Below are 19,815 nucleotides of genomic sequence, written 5' to 3'. Positions count from 1 at the left end.
AGTACTTGGGTCTCACGAAGTCGTCATGCAAAGGGGTTGTTGATCAAGGATGTAACACTTGTAGAATGTGGACAATATGATTTGAGGGTGTATCAGAATAGTAAGTTTTGGGCTTGAGTGGAACTGAACGGTATTTATTCTTAGCCATTGTGCTTACTGCTATATAGGGGGCAGTGGATTTAATGGTATGACTCAGGTATAGGCAAACGCCGGCCCTCCAGATGTTTGGGACTACAATTCCCATCATCCCTAGCTAACAGGACCAGTGGTCAGGGATGACGGGAATTGTAGTCCCAAACATCTGGAGGGCTGGAGTTTGCCTATGCCTGGTATGACCGATTCATGCATGGTGCTACAGAAGAGTGAGTAGATTTTCTTTTGCTTTGTTGTTCATCATGCTATTTTAAAAGGTGAAATTTATACTTGCTAGTTGATTTTGATTTGTAATATTTTACTTCCTGATGTTTACAATATGTTCAAAAGTTTATTTGTTTACTATGAACATACTTTGCATTTTTGTAGCTGATTATTATTGTAATGTTCATTTTCATGCCAAAGAGGATGCTCTTTGGTTGTTAATTGTGGTTTATAGAATGAAGAAAATCTCTGTTATTTTCCTCTATTTGCTAATTAAATGTTTTTAACCTATGCTGTAAACTGCTTATAAAGGTAAAGGTAAAGGGACCCCTGACCATTAGGTCCAGTCATGACCGACTCTGGGATTGTGGCGCTCATCTCACTTTATTGGCCGAGGGAGCCGGCGTACAGCTTCCAGGTCATGTGGCCAGCATGACTAAGCCGCTTCTGGCGAACCAGAGCAGCACACGGAAACGCCGTTTACCTTCCCGCAGGAGCAGTACCTATTTATCTACTTGCACTTTGATGTGCTTTCGAACTGCTAGGTTGGCAGGAGCTGGGACCGAGCAACGGGAGCTCACCCTGTCGCGGGGATTCGAACCGCCGGCCTTCTGATCGGCAAGTCCTAGGCTCTGTGTTTTAACCCACAGTGCCACCCGCGTCCCTTAGAAACTGCTTATAGTTTCATTTAAATGCAAATTGTCCAAACGAACAACAAACATTAAACAATCCAGAAAATTGAAGTGCTGTGTCTATCAATGTATATTTTCATATTATGTTTGTCTTCAAACACACCCCCTATGTAATGTATTTGAACAACATAATTTTGCCCCGAACCCAGCATTTCTCAACTTGGCACCAGATTAGGAGAGTTCTCAGTCTCTGGTATTCTTCTCTCTTTCCCTCGAGAGACTGGAGGTTACTGTCTTGGTAGTTGAAAGTTAACTTCTTAGAAGCCAAGAAGTGCCATAAAAACGGTAAGAGCTTTCTCCTGACAGGGAAGTGGGAGCTGAAGAACGAACAGCTACAGAACAGTAGTGCTCTTTTGCTTCAGCAAATGTTCATTTCCTACTCAACATAGGATCAGGGGAAGACAAGCCCAGGAATCTGTGCCAGGAGACAGAGGACATATATCTTTAGGGCCCCTATTCTTTCAGACAGAGAGAAGTTTATTGAAACCCTGGAGAGCTTCACATAGGTCACAAGCTACGGAGGTCTGACTTACGGAAAGAAGAAATACAGTGGTACCTCGGTTTAAGAACAGCCTTGTTTATGAACTATTCGGTATAAGAACTCTGCAAAACCGGAAGTAGTGTTCCAGTTAGCGAACTTTACCTTGGTCTACAAACGGAAGCCAAACAGTGGAAGGGCACCGGCGGTGGGACGCCTCATTACGGAAAGTGCGTCTCGGTTTAAGTATGGCTTTGGTTTAAGAACGGACTTCCGGAACGGATTTTGTAAACTGAGGTACCACTGTAGTTTAGTGATTGAGGACATTCTTTGCACATAGAAAGATCCAAGCGCCTGACACCTCCAATTAAAAAGCATCTCAAGTAGTATGACTGGGAAATAGCGCTGTTTCAGATCTTGAAAAGCTACTGTTAATCAGGGTAGATAATGGTCAAATGGTCTGATCTGGTGCAATGCAGCTTCATATACAGTAGTACCTCGTTTTGAGACCGGGATCCATTCCGGAGCCCCGGTTGCTGGCCGAAAAGGACGCTGGACAAAGCACTGCATCTGCACACGCGCGTGGAGTGGTTTGTACTTCTGCGTACGCATGAGCGGCAAACCCAGAAGTAACCCGTTCTGGTACTTCCGGATTTGCCACGGACGTTCGGCGGAATGAGCGCTCGACGATGTACCACTGTACCCATAAACACATGACTACTCATTTGATTTTAGAACTAACAGAATGCTTTTCTCTCTTAAAGTTTGATTTGGATTCTATTACAATACACATTTCTATTAAAAAATACCTTCCACTGTGTTACCCCAGGCATCCTTTTCAGACCAGGCAATTCAGAAGAGACGTCAGCAAGTTCTAAGGCACCTTTGAACAAACAAGATTACTGTAAATAAGAAATAGCTAGGAAAGTTACGCAGTGCCAACTCTGAGAAACTATCCCAAGCCAAGAAAAACAACATGTTTTGAAGCGACACAATTCTTTTTATGATCTGCAAACAATGAAGGTTGGCAATTGCATTTCTCTAACTCTGCCCACGTTATCTCCACAGGATTACCTATTCATTTCAGCCAATGAATGAAGCATAAGAGAGAGCGTGGAGGTGCATGGAGACGAACACAACAATTCCAACCAGGTCTACTCTGAAGCAAGCCCTATTAAATTCAATGGGGCACAGTGGCGTAGCGTGGGGGGTGCAGGGGGGGCCGACCGCACCGGGCGCAACATCTGGGGGTTAGGGTTAGGGGGGCGCAAATCCACGGGTTAGGGGGCGCAAATTACTTGCCTTGCCCTGGGTGCTGACAACCCACGCTACGCCACTGATGGGGCATACTCCCATGTGAGTGGGATTAGGATTGTACCCAAGTGAGTCATATTATACCAAATTGTAGAATGCATTTGCTAAATGTACAGCACAAATATAGTCACTAGACCTGTGCACCAGATTTGGCTGAAGCCCGAGCCAAGCTGACTCAGAGGAACCCAGATGTGATCAACCCCCAGAATGCCCTAAGTTGGGTGTCCTGGAGCAATCCAGGACTGTCAGGGGGTGAAGCATCCAGCAAGAAAGAGGCAGGCATGCGCAGGAAGGAGGACACTGTGTAAAAAGGCCTTGAGTGGGAGGGACCAAACGTAGGGTGCCAAATTCTGGAATGCATTGAGATTCACAAGCAGAAGAACCTTAAAAGGGGTGTCAAGAGTTGCATGTGAGAACTGCAGGTTTGCATTCAAACTGAACACTTCATTATACTTGACTTCATGAAGTACAGGAACCTGATCAAGGGAAGCAATAGTACCATTCCATTCTGCCTTGGCCAGACCACACCTGGAGTACTGTGTCCAGTTCTGGGCGCCACAATTTCAGGAGGATATGGATAAGCTAGAACCTGTGCAGATGTTCAAGGGCCTGGAAACCTGGCCTTATGAAGAATGGTTGAGGGAGTTGGGTATGTTCAGCCTGGAAAACAGCAGACTGAGAGGAGATATGACAGCTATCTTCAAATATCTAAAGGACTGTCACATGGAGCAAGCTCTTCTTCTCCAGCTTCAGAGGTTAGGACCTGAACCAGTAACAAGAAAGGAGATTCCAACTAAACATGAGGAAAAACTTTCAGACAATAAGAGCTGTTCCAACAGTGGCACAGACTCCCTGGGAAAATGGTGGACTCTCCTTCCTCAGAAGTTTTTAAACAGAGGTTGGGTAGCCATCTGTCAGGGATGCTTTAGTTGAGATTCCTGCATTGCACGGGGTTGGACTAGATAATCCTCAGGGTCTCTTCCAACTCTACAATTCTATGATTCTGTGACACTGGGCACATGCTCCCTGCCGTCTTGGGTAGTGGGGGTAGTCAACTGCCACTACCAGATGCCTCCTTCAACCCAAACTGAGTACAGTTTATACCAATTGAGTATAGTTTAACCCTTGATTCCACTATTATTGTCTGTTCTCACTATACAACCAAGAGATGCACACACCTTCACTTTTTTCCAGCAGAGAGCCAATGACAGCTTCATTTTCAACAGGATTCAATGAGCAGGTAGAGTATACCATCCTACCTCCTTCTGCCAGCTGCTCAACTCCACGGGTTGCAATCCTTAACTGCAATCTGCAAATTGACGAACGGGTTAGCATCTCATCATCCTTTCCCAAGACAGTTGGTCCTGAGATTTCAAGTTGACTTTGACAGCTAAATAATCCAAACATTGCTTTCAACATGTTTTGTCACACTGAAAGAGCTCAATTGTTCCCACCCATTCAACAAGTCAATCAATTGCTGTATCATATACAAAGCCATTTATATGTATGTAGAATACACCATTTATCAAGTCTTTTGAGTGTATGGAATAAGGACTCAACTAAGATGCAACATTTGTGTAGAAAAATTAAGGAGGCAACCTGAACTGGTGCTGGTGTTGGATATTTGACAGTCAAAAACAGTTTGCCCAAATAGCCAGTTAACTAATGGTAAAGTGTTTTTAAAAACATTAACACTGTGAAAACAAAAGTAACAATCTACATGTCTGATCTGTATCCTAAAAAGAAAATCGTAATTACAGCTCTTATTGTGAAACAATGGCACAGTTTTTTAAACTGTTAATTATTTAGCTTTATAACCTTTTTTACTGTTCCCTTCAATTAACTGACCTTTCAGCTAATGTGTTTTGTTGCTGAGTGAGGATTTGAGCCTGAGTCTCCTTGACCATAGCGTGACAGTATACCTATTATTATTATTTACTCTGCATTTGTTTAGTCATTAAGATGCCACAAGACATGTTGTTTTTTCCTGCAAATGGGAACATGGTCAATCCTCCTCAAACGTCAACACGCTGGCATTCTTGGAATACCTGATTAGTCAATAGATAAGTGCTGACCAATCCCTTACCTACAAGCTATTCTTGGAAATGTACTGAACACACTGAACTACAATCTGAAATGTCATGCAAAGGTGCAAATGTGCTAACCCAGATAAACAACAAAGGAGCAAACTGCAAGACCATTACTCTCTACAATCCTTTTTTATAACTGGTATGGACATACATAAGTCAGTATGCTATATTCTAAAATGTATGATCAGCCCTGGAAGAATTAATGCCTGGTTGGCCAAAGCTGCCTTCTTACTGTCAAGGGTTTGGTTGGGAAAGCAGCAGAGAAAATATAAATGGGGGAATGTAAGACTATGAATCTGAAATGGGTCTAGATTAAAGCATCTAAAGTATTATCAATGGCGCAGTATTTGTTAATGAGAGTTTATATTGTTCTCACATCTGTTATTCTTTTCTCCATTTTGCAACATTTAAAAAATCAATTGTCAAATATCAAATTTTTGAAAACAAAGTTGAAGGAAAAACAACTTGCTTTTATATATTTTAGTGGTATTCAATCAATTTTTACCCAGAGTAAAGGTAAAGGGACTTAACAATAGAAAATACATTTTGGGGGTTCAATAATCAAACAGTAGATCTTATTCTAATCGCTCCTGCTAAAAACCTTGCAGTTTTTGCTGTCCCCTGATCATCTTGATCTGCTAAAAGACAGCACACAGTAGCAATGGCTGAGCAACCCGGCATGGACAATAATAGAGGGGTAAGGTAAAGGTAAAGGGACCCCTGACCATTAGGTCCAGCCGTGACCAACTATGGGGTTGCGGCGCTTATCTCACTTTATTGGCCGAGGGAGCTGGCCTACAGCTTCCTGGTCGTGTGGCCAGCATGACTAAGCTGCTTCTGGAGAACCAGAGCAGCGCACAGAAACACCGTTTACCTTCCCGCTGAAGCGGTACCTATTGATCTATTTGCACTTTGATGTGCTTTCGAACTGCTAGGTTGGCAGGAGCAGGGACCGAGCAACAGGAGCTCACCCCGTCATGGGGGTTCGAACTGCCAACCTTCTGATCGGCAAGTCCTAGGCTTTGTGGTTTAACCCACAGCGCCACCTGCGTCCCTTACCCAGAGTAGACCCACTGAAATTGACAGGCATGAGTAAGTTAGGTCTACTCTGAGGAAAACTTAGTTGAATACTACCTCTGGGTTTATACATTTATCTTACTCATTCACACCAAGTTATTCACTGGCCTCTGTTTTGCACACCATAGTTATTACATCATTATGATAAAACCCTCACTAAGTAAGGGTCCTGACATCTAGGCATTTCAAGCAAAGAGTTTGCTCCTGTGCCCCACTAGGCATAAAACCTATATGCTTGCGATATGTGTGAACCAATTTTTATCTTTACAGTAAACTAGCTTCAAATACCTTGGAGGGTGGGGAGATTAAAATACAATGAAATTAATATATTTTGGGGAAATGCAAAGTTTTTACTTGTAAACTTATTTTTATTCCACTGAAGTTCAAAAATGATGCGATATTAGAAATAAAATTGTTTCTTACCCATGTAGCTGCAAGCTGTTTTGAGTAGTCCACTTTTTCCACACATCAATGTTTTTTCTCATGGTACCATCTCCACTGCAAGAGACATTCACACATGAATTCCAATGAAACCAGTAAGCTACATTCTGAGTCAGTAACACACCTCGTGTGTTTTGAAAATCAGAAATCATTGACTATTCTTATTTATTAATCGCTTTCTAAAACACTGTCTCAAGGCAATTTACACATAAGGTACCATATTTTTTGCTCTATAAGACTCACTTTTTCCCTCCTAAAAAGGGGAAATGTGTGTGCGTCTTATGGAGCGAATGCAGGCTGTGCAGCTATCCCAGAAGCCAGAACAGCAAGAGGGATTGCTGCTTTCACTGCACAGCGATCCCTCTTGCTGTTCTGGCTTCTGAGATTCAGAATATTTTTTTTTCTTCTTTTCCTCCTCCAAAAACTAGGTGCATCTTATAGAGCGAAAAATATAGTAATTATAAACAGAAAAAAACAGAAAAACAACTAACTAAAACTAAATCAAAACTAAACTAAAACAGTAACAAGTGGGTGGTCGTGGTAAAGAACATTTATCTACCTAGGGAAGTTTATTGGAGCAAATGTCTTCAGTTGTTTCTGGAAAGTACAGGTAGCAGGTACTGATGGTATTTTGACAGGAATATTATTCCTCAAAATAGAGGCACACTAAAAGCTCTGCTCTGAGCTACTATAGAGGTGGTTTCTGAGAGCTTTGAAACTTGCTGGAGAAATGTCCCGCAGATGGCAGCTGTCTACTGGGTATAGAAGGGTTCAGGCAGTCTCTTAAATAACCTGATATTGAACTGTATAGGGATGGATATATTAATACGAACACTCTGAACTCAGCCTTCAGCCATGAGGTTACCAATGCATGAACTATTGTGGTCAGGCTGTAATTTCTCCTGAAACACAAGGTGTGAAACTGATGATATCAGCCACTAGGTTCTATCAGCACCAGAAAATCAACAGACTAGATTTGGCAAAAAGTGATCCACACTGTTGTAGTTCTTTCAGTTACTCCTTTCCCTGTTAGTTAGTTAGTTCGTTAGTCCGTTAGTTAGTTAGTTTGTATGTATGTTAGTTTGTTTTTAAGCACAGCTGTTGTTAGTAAGACTATGGTTCGGTTTTTGAGATCTCTGCTATTTCAAAGCAGATGCATACTTCAAAGAAAAACTGAACAGGATGCAAAAGACAAACATGACACGGATAAAAGGCACAACTAAAAATAATATTAAGGCTGAGAAAAGTTTACTATGCTTTAATTTTAGAAACTTATGAATTATTTTGTATTCCACACTTCTTCCAATGAGCACAAAGTGGCATGCATGAGCACTTTTGCTTCCCACATTTAGTAGCAATCCTGGGATATACAGTGATACCTCAGGTTAAGTACTTAATTCATGCTGGAGGTCCGTACTTAACCTGAAACTGTTCTTAACCTGAAGCACCATTTTAGCTAATGGGGCCTCCTGCTGCTGCCGCGCTGCCGGAGCACAATTTCTGTTCTCATCCTGAAGCAAAGTTCTTAACCTGAAGCACTATTTCTGGGTTAGCGGAGTCTGTAACCTGAAGCGTATATAACCCGAGGTACCACTGTAATAATTTGCCCAAGGTTACCCACAGAGCTTTACAGTGCAAGAGATTTGAACTCCGGTCTCTCAGATACAAATCCTATCTCCCTTCACAAAACATCACACCCTGCTTATCTTGATGTGATGTAAAGGGCACACTAGTATTAAAAAGTCACAAGCACTACAACACTGGCAACATTAAAAATAAATATAGCATACCTGCAAGGGACATCACATAATATCCTATCGTAAAAGAGGATCTCCTTCTTTCCATTAGTGGTGATCTGTAAATTAGGGATGCTGGAAGCATCATGATTTACAACCATGATGCAAGGGCTGTTTAACCTCTTTGCTTGATGAACCAGTAAATAGCAGCGCTTGTTGTCAACATCATTTGCAATTACAAATCCCTCTAAAAGAAAAAAAATGAACTCTTTAGGTTAAAGGTGGAATTTTAGAGGGGGACCAGCAAATGAATTTTTCTGCAGTTTATTAGAACAGGTGCTCAACAGAATATTAAGAAAATGTTATAAGCAAAAGCATAATTTATGAGAATTTTTTTAGAATAATCATCAATATAAACATAAAGTACAAGGGGGGGTGTCAATTGATGCTAACATTTTGTAGGACATTTGTCTGATCTAATAAGCACATGATGTGATAGTTAAGTTACGTTTTGAGAATTATTTTAAGTTATATAAAAAGAGAAGCCTGTTATAGATTTGTTTTTAACTGGTTTTAATAAAACAAGAAAAGCATTCTAAGAAATTATCAGTTATGAAACCACTAAGTAGCTTTGCCCACAAAAAATAACTCTGATGTAGTCAGGGCAAGGGGAAAGGAATTCTGTAGTGAGAGAGGTAAGAGAAAAGAAAGGGAAATTAGTTATGTCAACACATAAGGTGTCTGACACACTAGTGGCACTAAAAGTACAGGAAGAGAAGATGAAAACTGATAGATGACAAAAAAAGGATGGATCTGGGAAAGCAGAGGGACAGGAAAAGGCCAACACAAAATGATGAAACGCAACTAGCAAAAACAAAAGAAGAGGAAGCCCATTTTTGATCCAGACAAAGAACCCCAACAGGGAAAGGGTGCTTCTTGGGTGATAGCTTAAAGGTTCCAGTGTGGCCAAGTAAGAGAAATAATACACAAATACATATACCTCAATACTAACAAAATGTGTGACAAAGGGGTGTTTCCACTGAGGAAGGTGAAATGGTGGAATCCACAGGTAAGATCCAACTGCTAATAGCAACCATATTGAGGTTCCAGAAGCAGGTCACTATCCGATGCAGGGTCTATACTGTTTGGCACCATGGGGCTTTAAGCCCTCTCCCTTTCATGAATCTTTCTGGCAAACCTTCAAAAACATTACTTGAAGGTCTGCCTCTTGGATTGAATTGCATATTTGTTGTTGTTGTTTAGTCGTTTAGTCGTGTCCGACTCTTCGTGACCCCATGGACCAGAGCACGCCAGGCACTTCTGTCTTCCACTGCCTCCCGCAGTTTGGTCAAACTCATGCTGGTAGCTTCGAGAACGCTGTCCAACCATCTCGTCCTCTGTCGTCCCCTTCTCCTTGTGCCCTCCATCTTTCCCAACATCAGGGTCTTTTCCAGGGAGTCTTCTCTTCTCATGAGGTGGCCAAAGTATTGGAGCCTCAGCTTCACGATCTGTCCTTCCAGTGAGCACTCAGGGCTAATTTCTTTAAGAATGGATGCGTTTGATCTTCTTGCAGTCCATGGGAGTCTCAAGAGTCTCCTCCAGCACCATAACTCAAAAGCATCAATTCTTCGGCGATCAGCCTTCTTTATGATCCAGCTCTCACTTCCATACATCCCTGCTGGGAAAACCATGGCTTTAACTATACGGACCTTTGTTGGCAAGGTGATGTCTCTGCTTTTTAAGATGCTGTCTAGGTTTGCCATCGCCTTTCTCCCAAGGAGCAGGCGTCTTTTAATTTTGTGAGTGCTGTCACCATCTGCAGGGATCATGGAGCCAAGAAAGTAAAACCTCTCACTGCCTCCATTTCTTCCCCTTCTATTTGCCAGGAGGTGATGGGACCAGTGGCCATGATCTTCATTTTTTTGATGTTGAGCTTCAGACCATATTTTGCGCTCTCCTCTTTCACCCTCATTAAAAGGTTCTTTAATTCCTCCTCACTTTCTGACATCAAGGTTGTGTCATCTGCATATCTGAGGTTGTTGATATTTCTTCCGGCAATCTTAATTCTGGCTTGGGATTCATCCAGCCCAGCCTTTCGCATGATGAACTCTGCATATAAGTTAAATAAGCAGGGAGACAATATACAGCCTTGTCGTACTCCTTTCCCAATTTTGAACCAATCAGGTGTTCCATATCCAGTTCTAACTGTAGAATTGCATATTCTGGGCACTAATGGCCACTAGCCAATGCTAACCCTGAAAGGTCCAGCCTTGACTGTAAATGAATTTTGTTTCTCAACAAAAAATGGGGCAGGGATCTCTATATACCACTCCATCTCACTTACCTGGAAAAGGTACATTCATGTCTGCGTGCAGCATTTCAATAAGCTGGGCAGTTTTGGACCCTGGTGCAGCACACAGATCTAGAATCTACCAAGAGCGAAACAATACACAAATAAAAGATCTCATTAACATACGTACAAAAAATTATATTACATATAGGTATCTCCCCACTTACACACGTTCAACTCGTGTGGAACCGCATATATGCAAAGCACTGGGAAATGGTTAAATAAATCAATTTAAACTGCAAAAATGGCACAAAAAGAGTGTTGAAACGGCTAGCAATCCCAGGAGCCTTTGCAACTGCAATCTCAGAAGCCTTTGGATCAACCTTTGAAGCCTGTGGAGAGTTGGAATTTGAGAAAGGAGGCTTGGAGGGAGCGATTGTGGTGGAGTTTGGCTTTTTAGATAGTGTTCCCCAATGTACGTGATTTTGTGCATACATACAGCACCCAGGAAAGTAACTCTCACAGCTGTATTATCTGCTTAGAAGTAGTTACTTCAGTCATATGGGGCAAAGTCTACAGAATTCTTCATTTCAGAAAGACGATACTAAGCCCTTCACAATACTACAAACATTCCAGTTAAAACTGGGAAATCTAATTAAGACCAGTCCATAGCAACTGAATAGAAGTACATCAATAAGGAATGCATTAATTCAAGTATGTGCTGAAATACCTTTCCAGCTAACTTCATAATCCTTTTCATTCTGAATGTATGCAATTGAAAAAGAATGAAGCAATAAAAGGATAAAACAATTAAGCCACTTGTGCAACTGGCCCCTTTTAAGAAACAGATATGTGTCTTATTGATGCCCTGAAGCCAGGTTTCAAGAAAGCCACTACCCAGGGTGAATTTGTAATATAAATTTATAATACAAAAAAAGAGCATATTAGATGTACTGTGTCAGGCTACTTTTAAGACTTCAAGATCCAATAGCAATGCAAGGCCTACCTTATGATGAGACTGGACATCAAGGAGCAGGGGAGGAATCATACTGACAGCTTCTTGGCGACTAATGTTCCCCTAGAAAAATAAAATAAAAATTTGTAATCGGTGGCAACTCCAATTTCATGTTTTGAATATTTTAGATGCAGAAAATGTATATATGAAACCCTAAGTTTTATTGTTTTAAGCTTATCTGATTTTGTTCCTAACAAACCCTTAATGGGAGGGTTAATTTCATTAACACAGTCAGAAGCCACGTTCATGCGCAAGTTACTATTCACTGTGACACCGTAATCTCTAGTTCCCCAAGGGACATGTCAATGGCAAGACAGGGAGTAACAATTCTTCAACGCAAAAGATCACAGTAAGACACAAAATGAATTAAAACAACAGCAATTTAGGAACGTACTTACACATTCTGTTTCACTAACAAGAAAATGATGGAATTTTTCTAGTTGTGGGGATTTTCGCAGGACCTTTCTGCTTAGGTTTGTATGCCATGCCAACTCTTCTGGATACCTGATGAAATATAGTTTTTATAAGAACTATCACCAGCATATTTGAAATGAAATAATGGAGCATGCCATTCCATTTATATATATAAATGGCTTTTTTTTAATAAACAAACTAAACTAAATATAGAACATAAAGAAGCAGTATTGCAGCAGGTTGACAACATGGACATTATCACTGGACCTATTCCAAAACACTACAAAAATACCCATTCTGGAAATCTGTTCAGACCATTATCTCTGATATGTTAGGATATCATATACCTTTGGAATGGCACCAAAGATAAAGAAAGTGGAAATCTGCCCAAAAACTTGCTCCGACCATAATGCTGTAAGGATGGAGATGAAGCAAATATCAACTGGCTCCTTCAGATGGAGGATGAATGACACCTTATTTGGAGATGAAAAAGTGTATAAAAAGGCCCAAAAAACTTTGAGAGACTACTTTGAAATAAATATGAACACTAATGTAGAAAAAAGAGTAATCTGGGACGCAAGTAAAGCTGTTATGAGAGGGTTTTTGATACAACAGAATGCAATAAAGAAGAGAAGTCAAAATGAGAAGAAAGATAAAATTTTGGAGAAAATAAAAGAAAGTGAGAAGAAATTGAGGGCAAAACCAAAGTCACAGGAGATCTTGAGAGAAATAAAACCATATCAAGTACAATATATGGAAATGATGAATCAGGAAATAGAATGGAAAATTAAACAAATGAGACAAAAAACATTTGAATCAGCTAATAAATGTGGGAAATTGCTGGCCTGGCAAATGAAAAAAAGGCAAAAATTAAATACTATTACAAATTTAGAAGTGGAAGGAAATAACATACATAATCCAAATGAAATTATAAATTGCTTCCAGAGGTACTTTAAACAATTATACTCACAAGGGCCACAGAACCTAAAATATTTCTGCTTGGTTATCTAAAATATGTAATTTTTGAAGATGATCAAGAAATACTGTTCAACCTACTAACTGCTGCTAAGATTAGAATAGCTAAAAATTGGGGGGAAAGTATCTCCTACAACATCTGAATGGATTGAGAAATTTAGTCCATACTAAGTATGATTACGCTAACTTATTATAAAAGAATACATATAAACCTGTCTAACAGGTTTATGCAGTTGCATTTTTAACTATATACGCACAAATTTAACTTGTGTATGAAGCATGTAGAAACTGGATAATACTAGACGTAATAAGGTTACTCAATGAGGTAAAATAAGCATGCGACACACAAAAACACGTTGATGTCAGCAATGGGCTTTAAAGAGAACAAAAGCAGGATACTCTCAAGCCCTGATATATGTGTTTTAGCTACTTTATTATTTTAGTATGTATATTTTAGTCCTACAAGCAATATTTATGGTCCACACACTCTTTCAAAGCGTTTGCACTTACCCAGCTATTTAAAGATACAGACTTAGAACTAGGGATGGACAGAACAATCTTGTTCCAATTTGTGTCCACAAGCAGACTAGTGGACAAATTCTGTCAAATGTCTGTTTGGATTTTCTTAGGCAAAGTACTAAAAACACCTCCATACCTTTTAAAGGTTTCAAAAAGTTATAAAGCAGTTATGAGGTGGCCCGAGGGATTTCCTGACTTTTTTCTTTTTGAAAACAACTCCTAGATCTGATACTGCAATAGGCATGGGGGGGTGATGGCTGCCCCCCACTAGGTACATGAGGGCATCTATCACTCTTTGTACCTTTACTCTGGAATGGGCAACATACCATACCGTTACTTCCAAGAGCTTTTTAGTCAAATCTGATTAATATAGAAAGAACTGTGCTTTCTAGAAAAATGTCCTGTGCTTTCTTAGACCACACTGCAAAAAGAAAAACATAACCTGGATCAAATCCTTCTTAGAAAGGTTCATAGACAAGCAATCTGATCTGCCTGTCTACATTAAGATCCAAGCATGATCCATTGGATGTTGGCCAGGGAGGTTTGCTGCTAACTGTGGAGTGAACCAAAATCCTCCACCATCCCAACTTGGATCCTGAGAAGCCCATCTGCAAATGAAGGGCTCCTCTTGTACGTAGAACAGACTCCAATTTAGCAGACATTCACACTGTTAGAAGTGGAGAGGCTATTTCCACCCATTCCCTCCCCCCTGCAGCCGCTTCTCAATGGTATTCCACGCATGTATTTATGGGTCCAAACTGTATTTATTTATTTAGAATAACCTTTAAAAAGATCACCCTGCAACTAACAAGTTGAGAAAACCACATAGCAGGGTGGGAATGGCTAATAATACCTTCAAAGTCAGTGTAGACAATTACACAGCAAAGGCAGGAACATGCTAAATATGTTGATGGCCATCCTACAGGTAGTCTTACCAGCTTAATGGCTGAGGCATTTCAATTTTCTGACCGTCTACCACCTGGTTTTCTAATTCCTTGAAATATTTATTCTTCAAACAATGGAGAATTTCTTTAGCATGGCTACAAAATGAAAAACAACATTAGAACCGCAGAGTAAGAAAACAGTACAACCTATCATTTCACTGTAACTACTTTTAAAAATCTCAATAAAAACCTAATTCTAACTACTACCATAGTTACAGGATTTTTGGAATGGGCTCATTTTCTTGAAAAGTACATTTTACATGACCAAGCACTCTAGAGGCTGTTCAAAATTTAATCAGTATGCCAATTTACTACGAGGTACCAACTGCAAGGCACATCACATAATATAACAAGACTTTCTCCATATTGCCACAGAAGTCTTGAGTCTCTTTTACAGCCAGAATAGAGAAAACCACATAGTAACTAATCAACTGTCCTCTCTAATCAACTGAAGTAGCTTCTGTGCCACTGTTTATAAGAAGCAAGATGAATAATAGTACTTTATAAAGTATTTTATAAGCTGTTTAACTCTTATAAAGGGGGGGATAGATAAGTGTTATTGTCAGATCTGTTAGAAAAGTGGGCTCTATACAACCCCCCCAAGCTGAGAACCTGTTATTAGATCTTTCCCACCCCTCAGGTGAGATAAAAGGAAAAGTGGCATGAATCTTTTATCAGAGGTTGTATTGTTCCTTGCATGTCAGTATTTGTCCAGGTTTGCCTGGGTCTCATGAGATGGACATGTCAGTGTTGTTGACTAAGGATGTACAATTGAATTAAGGAAATACTTGTAGTATTTGGAGAAAGGAATTAAGAGAGTGCCAGAATATTAAATTTAGATCTAATATTAAATTGGGACGCGGGTGGCGCTGTGGGTTAAACCACAGAGCCTAGGACTTGCCAATCAGAAGGTCGGTGGTTCGAATCCCCGCGACGGGGTGAGCTCCCGTTGCTCGGTCCCTGCTCCTGCCAACCTAGCAGTTCGAAAGCACCTCTAAGTGCAAGTAGATAAATAGGTACCGCTCCGGCGGGAAGGTAAACGGCGTTTCCGTGCGCTGCTCTGGTTCGCCAGAAGCGGCTCAGTCATGCTGGCCACATGACCCGGAAGCTGTACACCGGCTCCCTCGGCCAATAAAGCGAGATGAGCGCCGCAACCCCAGAGTCGGTCACGACTGGACCTAATGGTCAGGGGTCCCTTTACCTATTAAATTAGAATCTTTGTGTTCGATGCAAGTTGTGTCGATCACGTACAAGTGTGCTTGGGTGGAATTGAATGGGGTGCATTTTTAACTGTTGTTAGTTTAAGCTGTGCTTATTTCTATACAACGGGCGCTGGAAATTTAATTGGATCAATTTGTTTAATGGTATGATTGGGAAAAATGAGCTGGTTTTCTTTTGCCTAGTTGTCCATCATGTTATTGTATGTTAAAAAGGTGGAATTCATACTTTTTAGTTGATATTCATTTCTAATGTTTAACCCTGATGTGGCATATGATTGCCCAGAGAGGCCTTGGGCTGGATTAATTCAGCCTCTGTTCTGGGACTGCTTGTGTGAGCTCTTCAATGAACAAGCCTGCCATATTAAGCAACACACATTTTTAGCATAGCCTGCCCACATCCTGGATAATACAAGTTACACAGGTAGTTTGGCATTACTTCAGAAAACTGCCCGGTGAAGCAAGTTCTGCAGATTTTTGAAGAAGTACAAAGACCTGCAAAATATTTGCTTTTGCCAAGCACCAACAGTGCAAGGACATAAATTCTATGGCTTTTGAGATGTAGGGGTCCAACTCCCAGCCAGCACAGCATAATGGCCAAGAGGTTTGTGGACTTTATCCCTGTAATAACGCAACAAAAAATTAACTGCATACACCACAGGCTTTGGTTTGATTCAGGAGGGCTCTTATGTTCCATTTCCATCAACCAACCGCAACTTTTAAGATTTTGCACACCGTTGTAGAAATTTATCAGTGGGCAAAAAATAATTTGTGTTTAATTTCATAAGAAGCTTCAATGGTGAAGGAACCAGGAACACAGTCCTCCCTTACTACAGGGCTTCCTTCTTTATTAAGAAAACTTATGTCAGTTGCATTCTCCACTTCAAAGCTTTCAAACTTATATACATGCTTATTGGAAGGGAGCACGTTTCCTCTCAAAGGGGAAACTGGATTCCCCTGCCCCCCCCATGCATAAAAGGAGCACTGACTAAGAGACAAGCAGAGCAATCCCAGCTCCTAATCCACTCTGCTGAAGTTCCCTGATGGAGAAGGCACACCGGGGGGAACACTCTGATGTGAAACCCAAAACAGGAGGTGGAAGCTACAGATAGCAGCATCCCCACCAGTGGAAACCCCAGAAATTGGGTCTCTCAGGGATGGGGCATTCTGCTGTCACATGATTGCAGCAGGCCCAATCTGGGACTCTTCACTGCACCAGCCTCATGGCATAAATGTCAGGGCTGTGAATGCAATGCTAGCTGTTCTGCTGCATCAAGTGCTGCTCCCTGCCCTCCTCACGAAGGATTAAGACTGCAGTGCGAACTATGTAATTCAGAAAGTCCCTGGTTTGAAATCTTGACAATGAACTCACTATGAGTTCCTCACTAGGTTAGGGACTCTTTCACCTTGACTCTTCCCTCCACTTTAGAATTCAGTGGTACCTCAGGTTACATACGCTCCAGGTTACATACACTCCAGGTTACAGACTCCGCTAACCCAGAAATAGTGCTTCAGGTTAAGAACTTTGCTTCAGGATGAGAACAGAAATCGTGCTCTGGCGGCACGGCAGCAGCAGGAGGCCCCATTAGCTAAAGTGGTGCTTCAGGTTAAGAACAGTTTCAGGCTAAGTACGGACCTCCGGAACGAATTAAGTACTTAACCCGAGGTACCACTGTACGGGGATAATAGCTGCAGGGACCACACTATGAGCAGGCTGCTTTCATCACTTTTAAGATCACTGGATAGAAAAGAAATTTTATGCACACGTAACCAAATATTAGAAAACATGTAAAATTTGGACCCACCCCATTCTCTATGCACCAGCGACCAAATTTTGCTCACCTCTTGTACCCTGTGATGCGGAGTGTGGCAGGGAGTGGCTCCCGCAGGGCCGCCATGAAGCTCTCCCACTCCCCATGTGGCACGATGCCCTGCTTGCCATAGTAGTGCTCGAAAAGCTCATTCTCCTTCACAATCTCCGGGTAGCAGCTTTCAGGCCAGCACTGAAAGTGAGTGGGTGTGAAAAGTTAGAAAGAGTCAGCAAATCCCTTATTCTGTGTCTTCAGAATTGCAGGTGCCGACATACGCCAACAGAGTATGTGAATGGGCTTTGTGGTTTTATTGTGCATTGTGAACTACCCTGCGTTCTTTGGATGAAGGGTAGAATGCAAATTTAATAAATAACAACAATAATAGTAATAATAATAATAGAACTCCCTGCACACAAAAATCTAGCACATTAAGGACAGCCCTTCTTTACCCACCCCACATGTGCTAACGCCTTCCATTTCCAATAAGTACCATTCCTTCTTCATGAGCCTCCTCCATGTACGCTCTGGAGGAGCATGGCAACATGAAAATTGAGAATGAGATTTCTCTGTGGTGGCTCCCCATTTGTGGGATGCTCTCCCCAGGGAAGTTCACCTGCCATCTTCATTATATATTTTTAGGCATCAGGAGAAAATATTCCTCTCCAACCAGGTCTTGGGCTGATTCATATTCTACAGTTTTTTTAATGTGTCTGTGGGAAGGGAGGGTTATTGTTTTGCTGTTTTACTAAGTTTTTGACTTTGTATTTCATTCTGTGAACTGTCCTGAGATCTTATGCCAAATAAATGAATTGATTCAATAAATCAATAAGCCCCAAGCCCATCCCGATGTGCAAGAAGACATTCTGTCACAGGAACCCTACCCCCCCCCCCACCCGCCGGCAAAAGGCATGCGTAGGAGACACGTGTACAACGAGACACGTGTACAAGGAGCAACGTGTAGAGTGAGACACGGGTACAATGAGACACGTGTAGAGCGAGACACGCGTGGAGAGAGACACGTGTAGAGCGAGACACGGGCACAATGAGACACGTGTAGGGCGAGACACGTGGAGAGCGAGACACGCGTGGAGAGAGACACGTGTAGAGCGAGACACGGGCACAATGAGACACGTGTAGGGCGAGACACGTGGAGAGCGAGACACGCGTGGAGAGAGACACGTGTAGGGCGAGACACGGGCACAATGAGACACGTGTAGGGCGAGACACGTGTGCAACGAGGCCTCAGCCAGGCCCAGGCCCTGACTCACCCCAGGGCCCTTCTCTCGGGTATTCGGCTGCGGCTGCCGCCTGTGGCGCTGCCTGCGGCCCATGGCTCCCGCCCCACGCAAGGCCGCGACTCGAAAGCGGGTCCCAATGGCCGCAGCGCCAGCGACGAGCCTCCCTCAGCCGCGGACGCCACGCTGCGTTGGGGAGACGTGATGCGCATGCGCAGAAAAGGGGGAAAGAAGGGACGGGGGGAGAAAGAGGACATAATATCTTAAACTCGCACGGCGCCCGTTTAGTTTCCGGGTTCATTTGCCGGCTTTCGGCTTGCGCGTGCGCGTCAGAGTCGAGCGAAAGTGCCGCTTGGGCTGCGATATTGCAAGCGGTACATCGCGTTATCATCAACGGACAGGGCGGCAGAGAGCTCATAGCACACTCTTCCCTAGCCCAGAGGTTTCTTGGGCGTTTTTTTCCATTCAAAGTGGTTGCAAAGCGTTTGCAATTGCCTGCACTGGGCATTTAATTAATGGAAATTTAAAAACGCACAAGAAACCTCTGGCCAACCAGAACTAGCTGGAATTGAAATGTGGCTTTCAGTCGTCTTTCTCATTCTAAACAGAATGATGCAGAAGACTAGCTCACAGGTACAGAAAGAGAGCAGGCAGAGGGGTTCAATGAGGTCTGTTTCCAGGAAGAAAAACTGAAGCACTGGCAATTTTTTTAAAAAAAAGTTAAAAAAACTAAATAAATATGAATTATAGAATACGAAAAACCCATTCCTCTTTAATGGTGTTGCAAGGCCAGATGAAAGACCCCATTGATGTCACCTACTTACAAACCTTGTTAAGTTGCTGCTAAAGCTGAAACTGCCTGGGATGAGCCAGAACAGCAGCTATATAAATAAGATTCCCCCCCCCCCATGTTTGAGACACCTGAAATCCATATTTTTCGAATGCAAACCACTCCAGTATTATAATTTATTTACCTCTTAAAACCCAAAACTCTTCTGCAACAGAACATGGTTGGATTTCAGCCTCGTGTAACCCTAGCATATTTGCAACTAATAAGTGCATGAAGGGATTAAAGAGTAATTGGCCTGACGGCTTAGTCTATGCCACTTCCCCTCAGTTTGGGAGGAAAGGGGTTGCCAAATCTTTGTTATCTCACTCCTCATGTGGATTTCAGTACATCTTTAAAGGAACTCCTTCCAGGCAGCCACAT

At 42.0% G+C, this 19,815-nt stretch overlaps 1 protein-coding gene across 2 annotated transcripts in view; it reads right to left on the bottom strand.

The window, feature by feature from the left end:
- Nucleotides 1–18,905, bottom strand: part of NSUN2 (NOP2/Sun RNA methyltransferase 2) — a 35,702-nt gene extending 16,797 nt beyond the window's left edge. The window contains exons 1-10 of one of the 2 annotated variants that reach the window (XM_083624645.1): nt 18,639–18,905; nt 17,402–17,562; nt 14,334–14,438; nt 11,889–11,994; nt 11,482–11,553; nt 10,530–10,614; nt 8,240–8,432; nt 6,432–6,506; nt 4,020–4,150; nt 2,337–2,410 (exon numbers count right to left, since the gene is read on the bottom strand). In XM_083624645.1, the coding sequence (XP_083480771.1) occupies nt 2,337–2,410; nt 4,020–4,150; nt 6,432–6,506; nt 8,240–8,432; nt 10,530–10,614; nt 11,482–11,553; nt 11,889–11,994; nt 14,334–14,438; nt 17,402–17,562; nt 18,639–18,701 (1,065 nt within the window). In that variant the 5' untranslated portion in view covers nt 18,702–18,905. The remainder of the gene's footprint in view (nt 1–2,336; nt 2,411–4,019; nt 4,151–6,431; nt 6,507–8,239; nt 8,433–10,529; nt 10,615–11,481; nt 11,554–11,888; nt 11,995–14,333; nt 14,439–17,401; nt 17,563–18,638) is intronic. The other variant, XM_083624646.1, reaches the window with a different exon arrangement.
- Nucleotides 18,906–19,815: the final 910 nt, after the last annotated feature.

Source organism: Podarcis filfolensis, assembly GCF_964270895.1.
Source record: "Podarcis filfolensis genome assembly, chromosome: 7".
Taxonomy (NCBI): domain Eukaryota; kingdom Metazoa; phylum Chordata; class Lepidosauria; order Squamata; family Lacertidae; genus Podarcis; species Podarcis filfolensis.
This window is presented reverse-complemented; position numbering and strand designations above follow the sequence as displayed.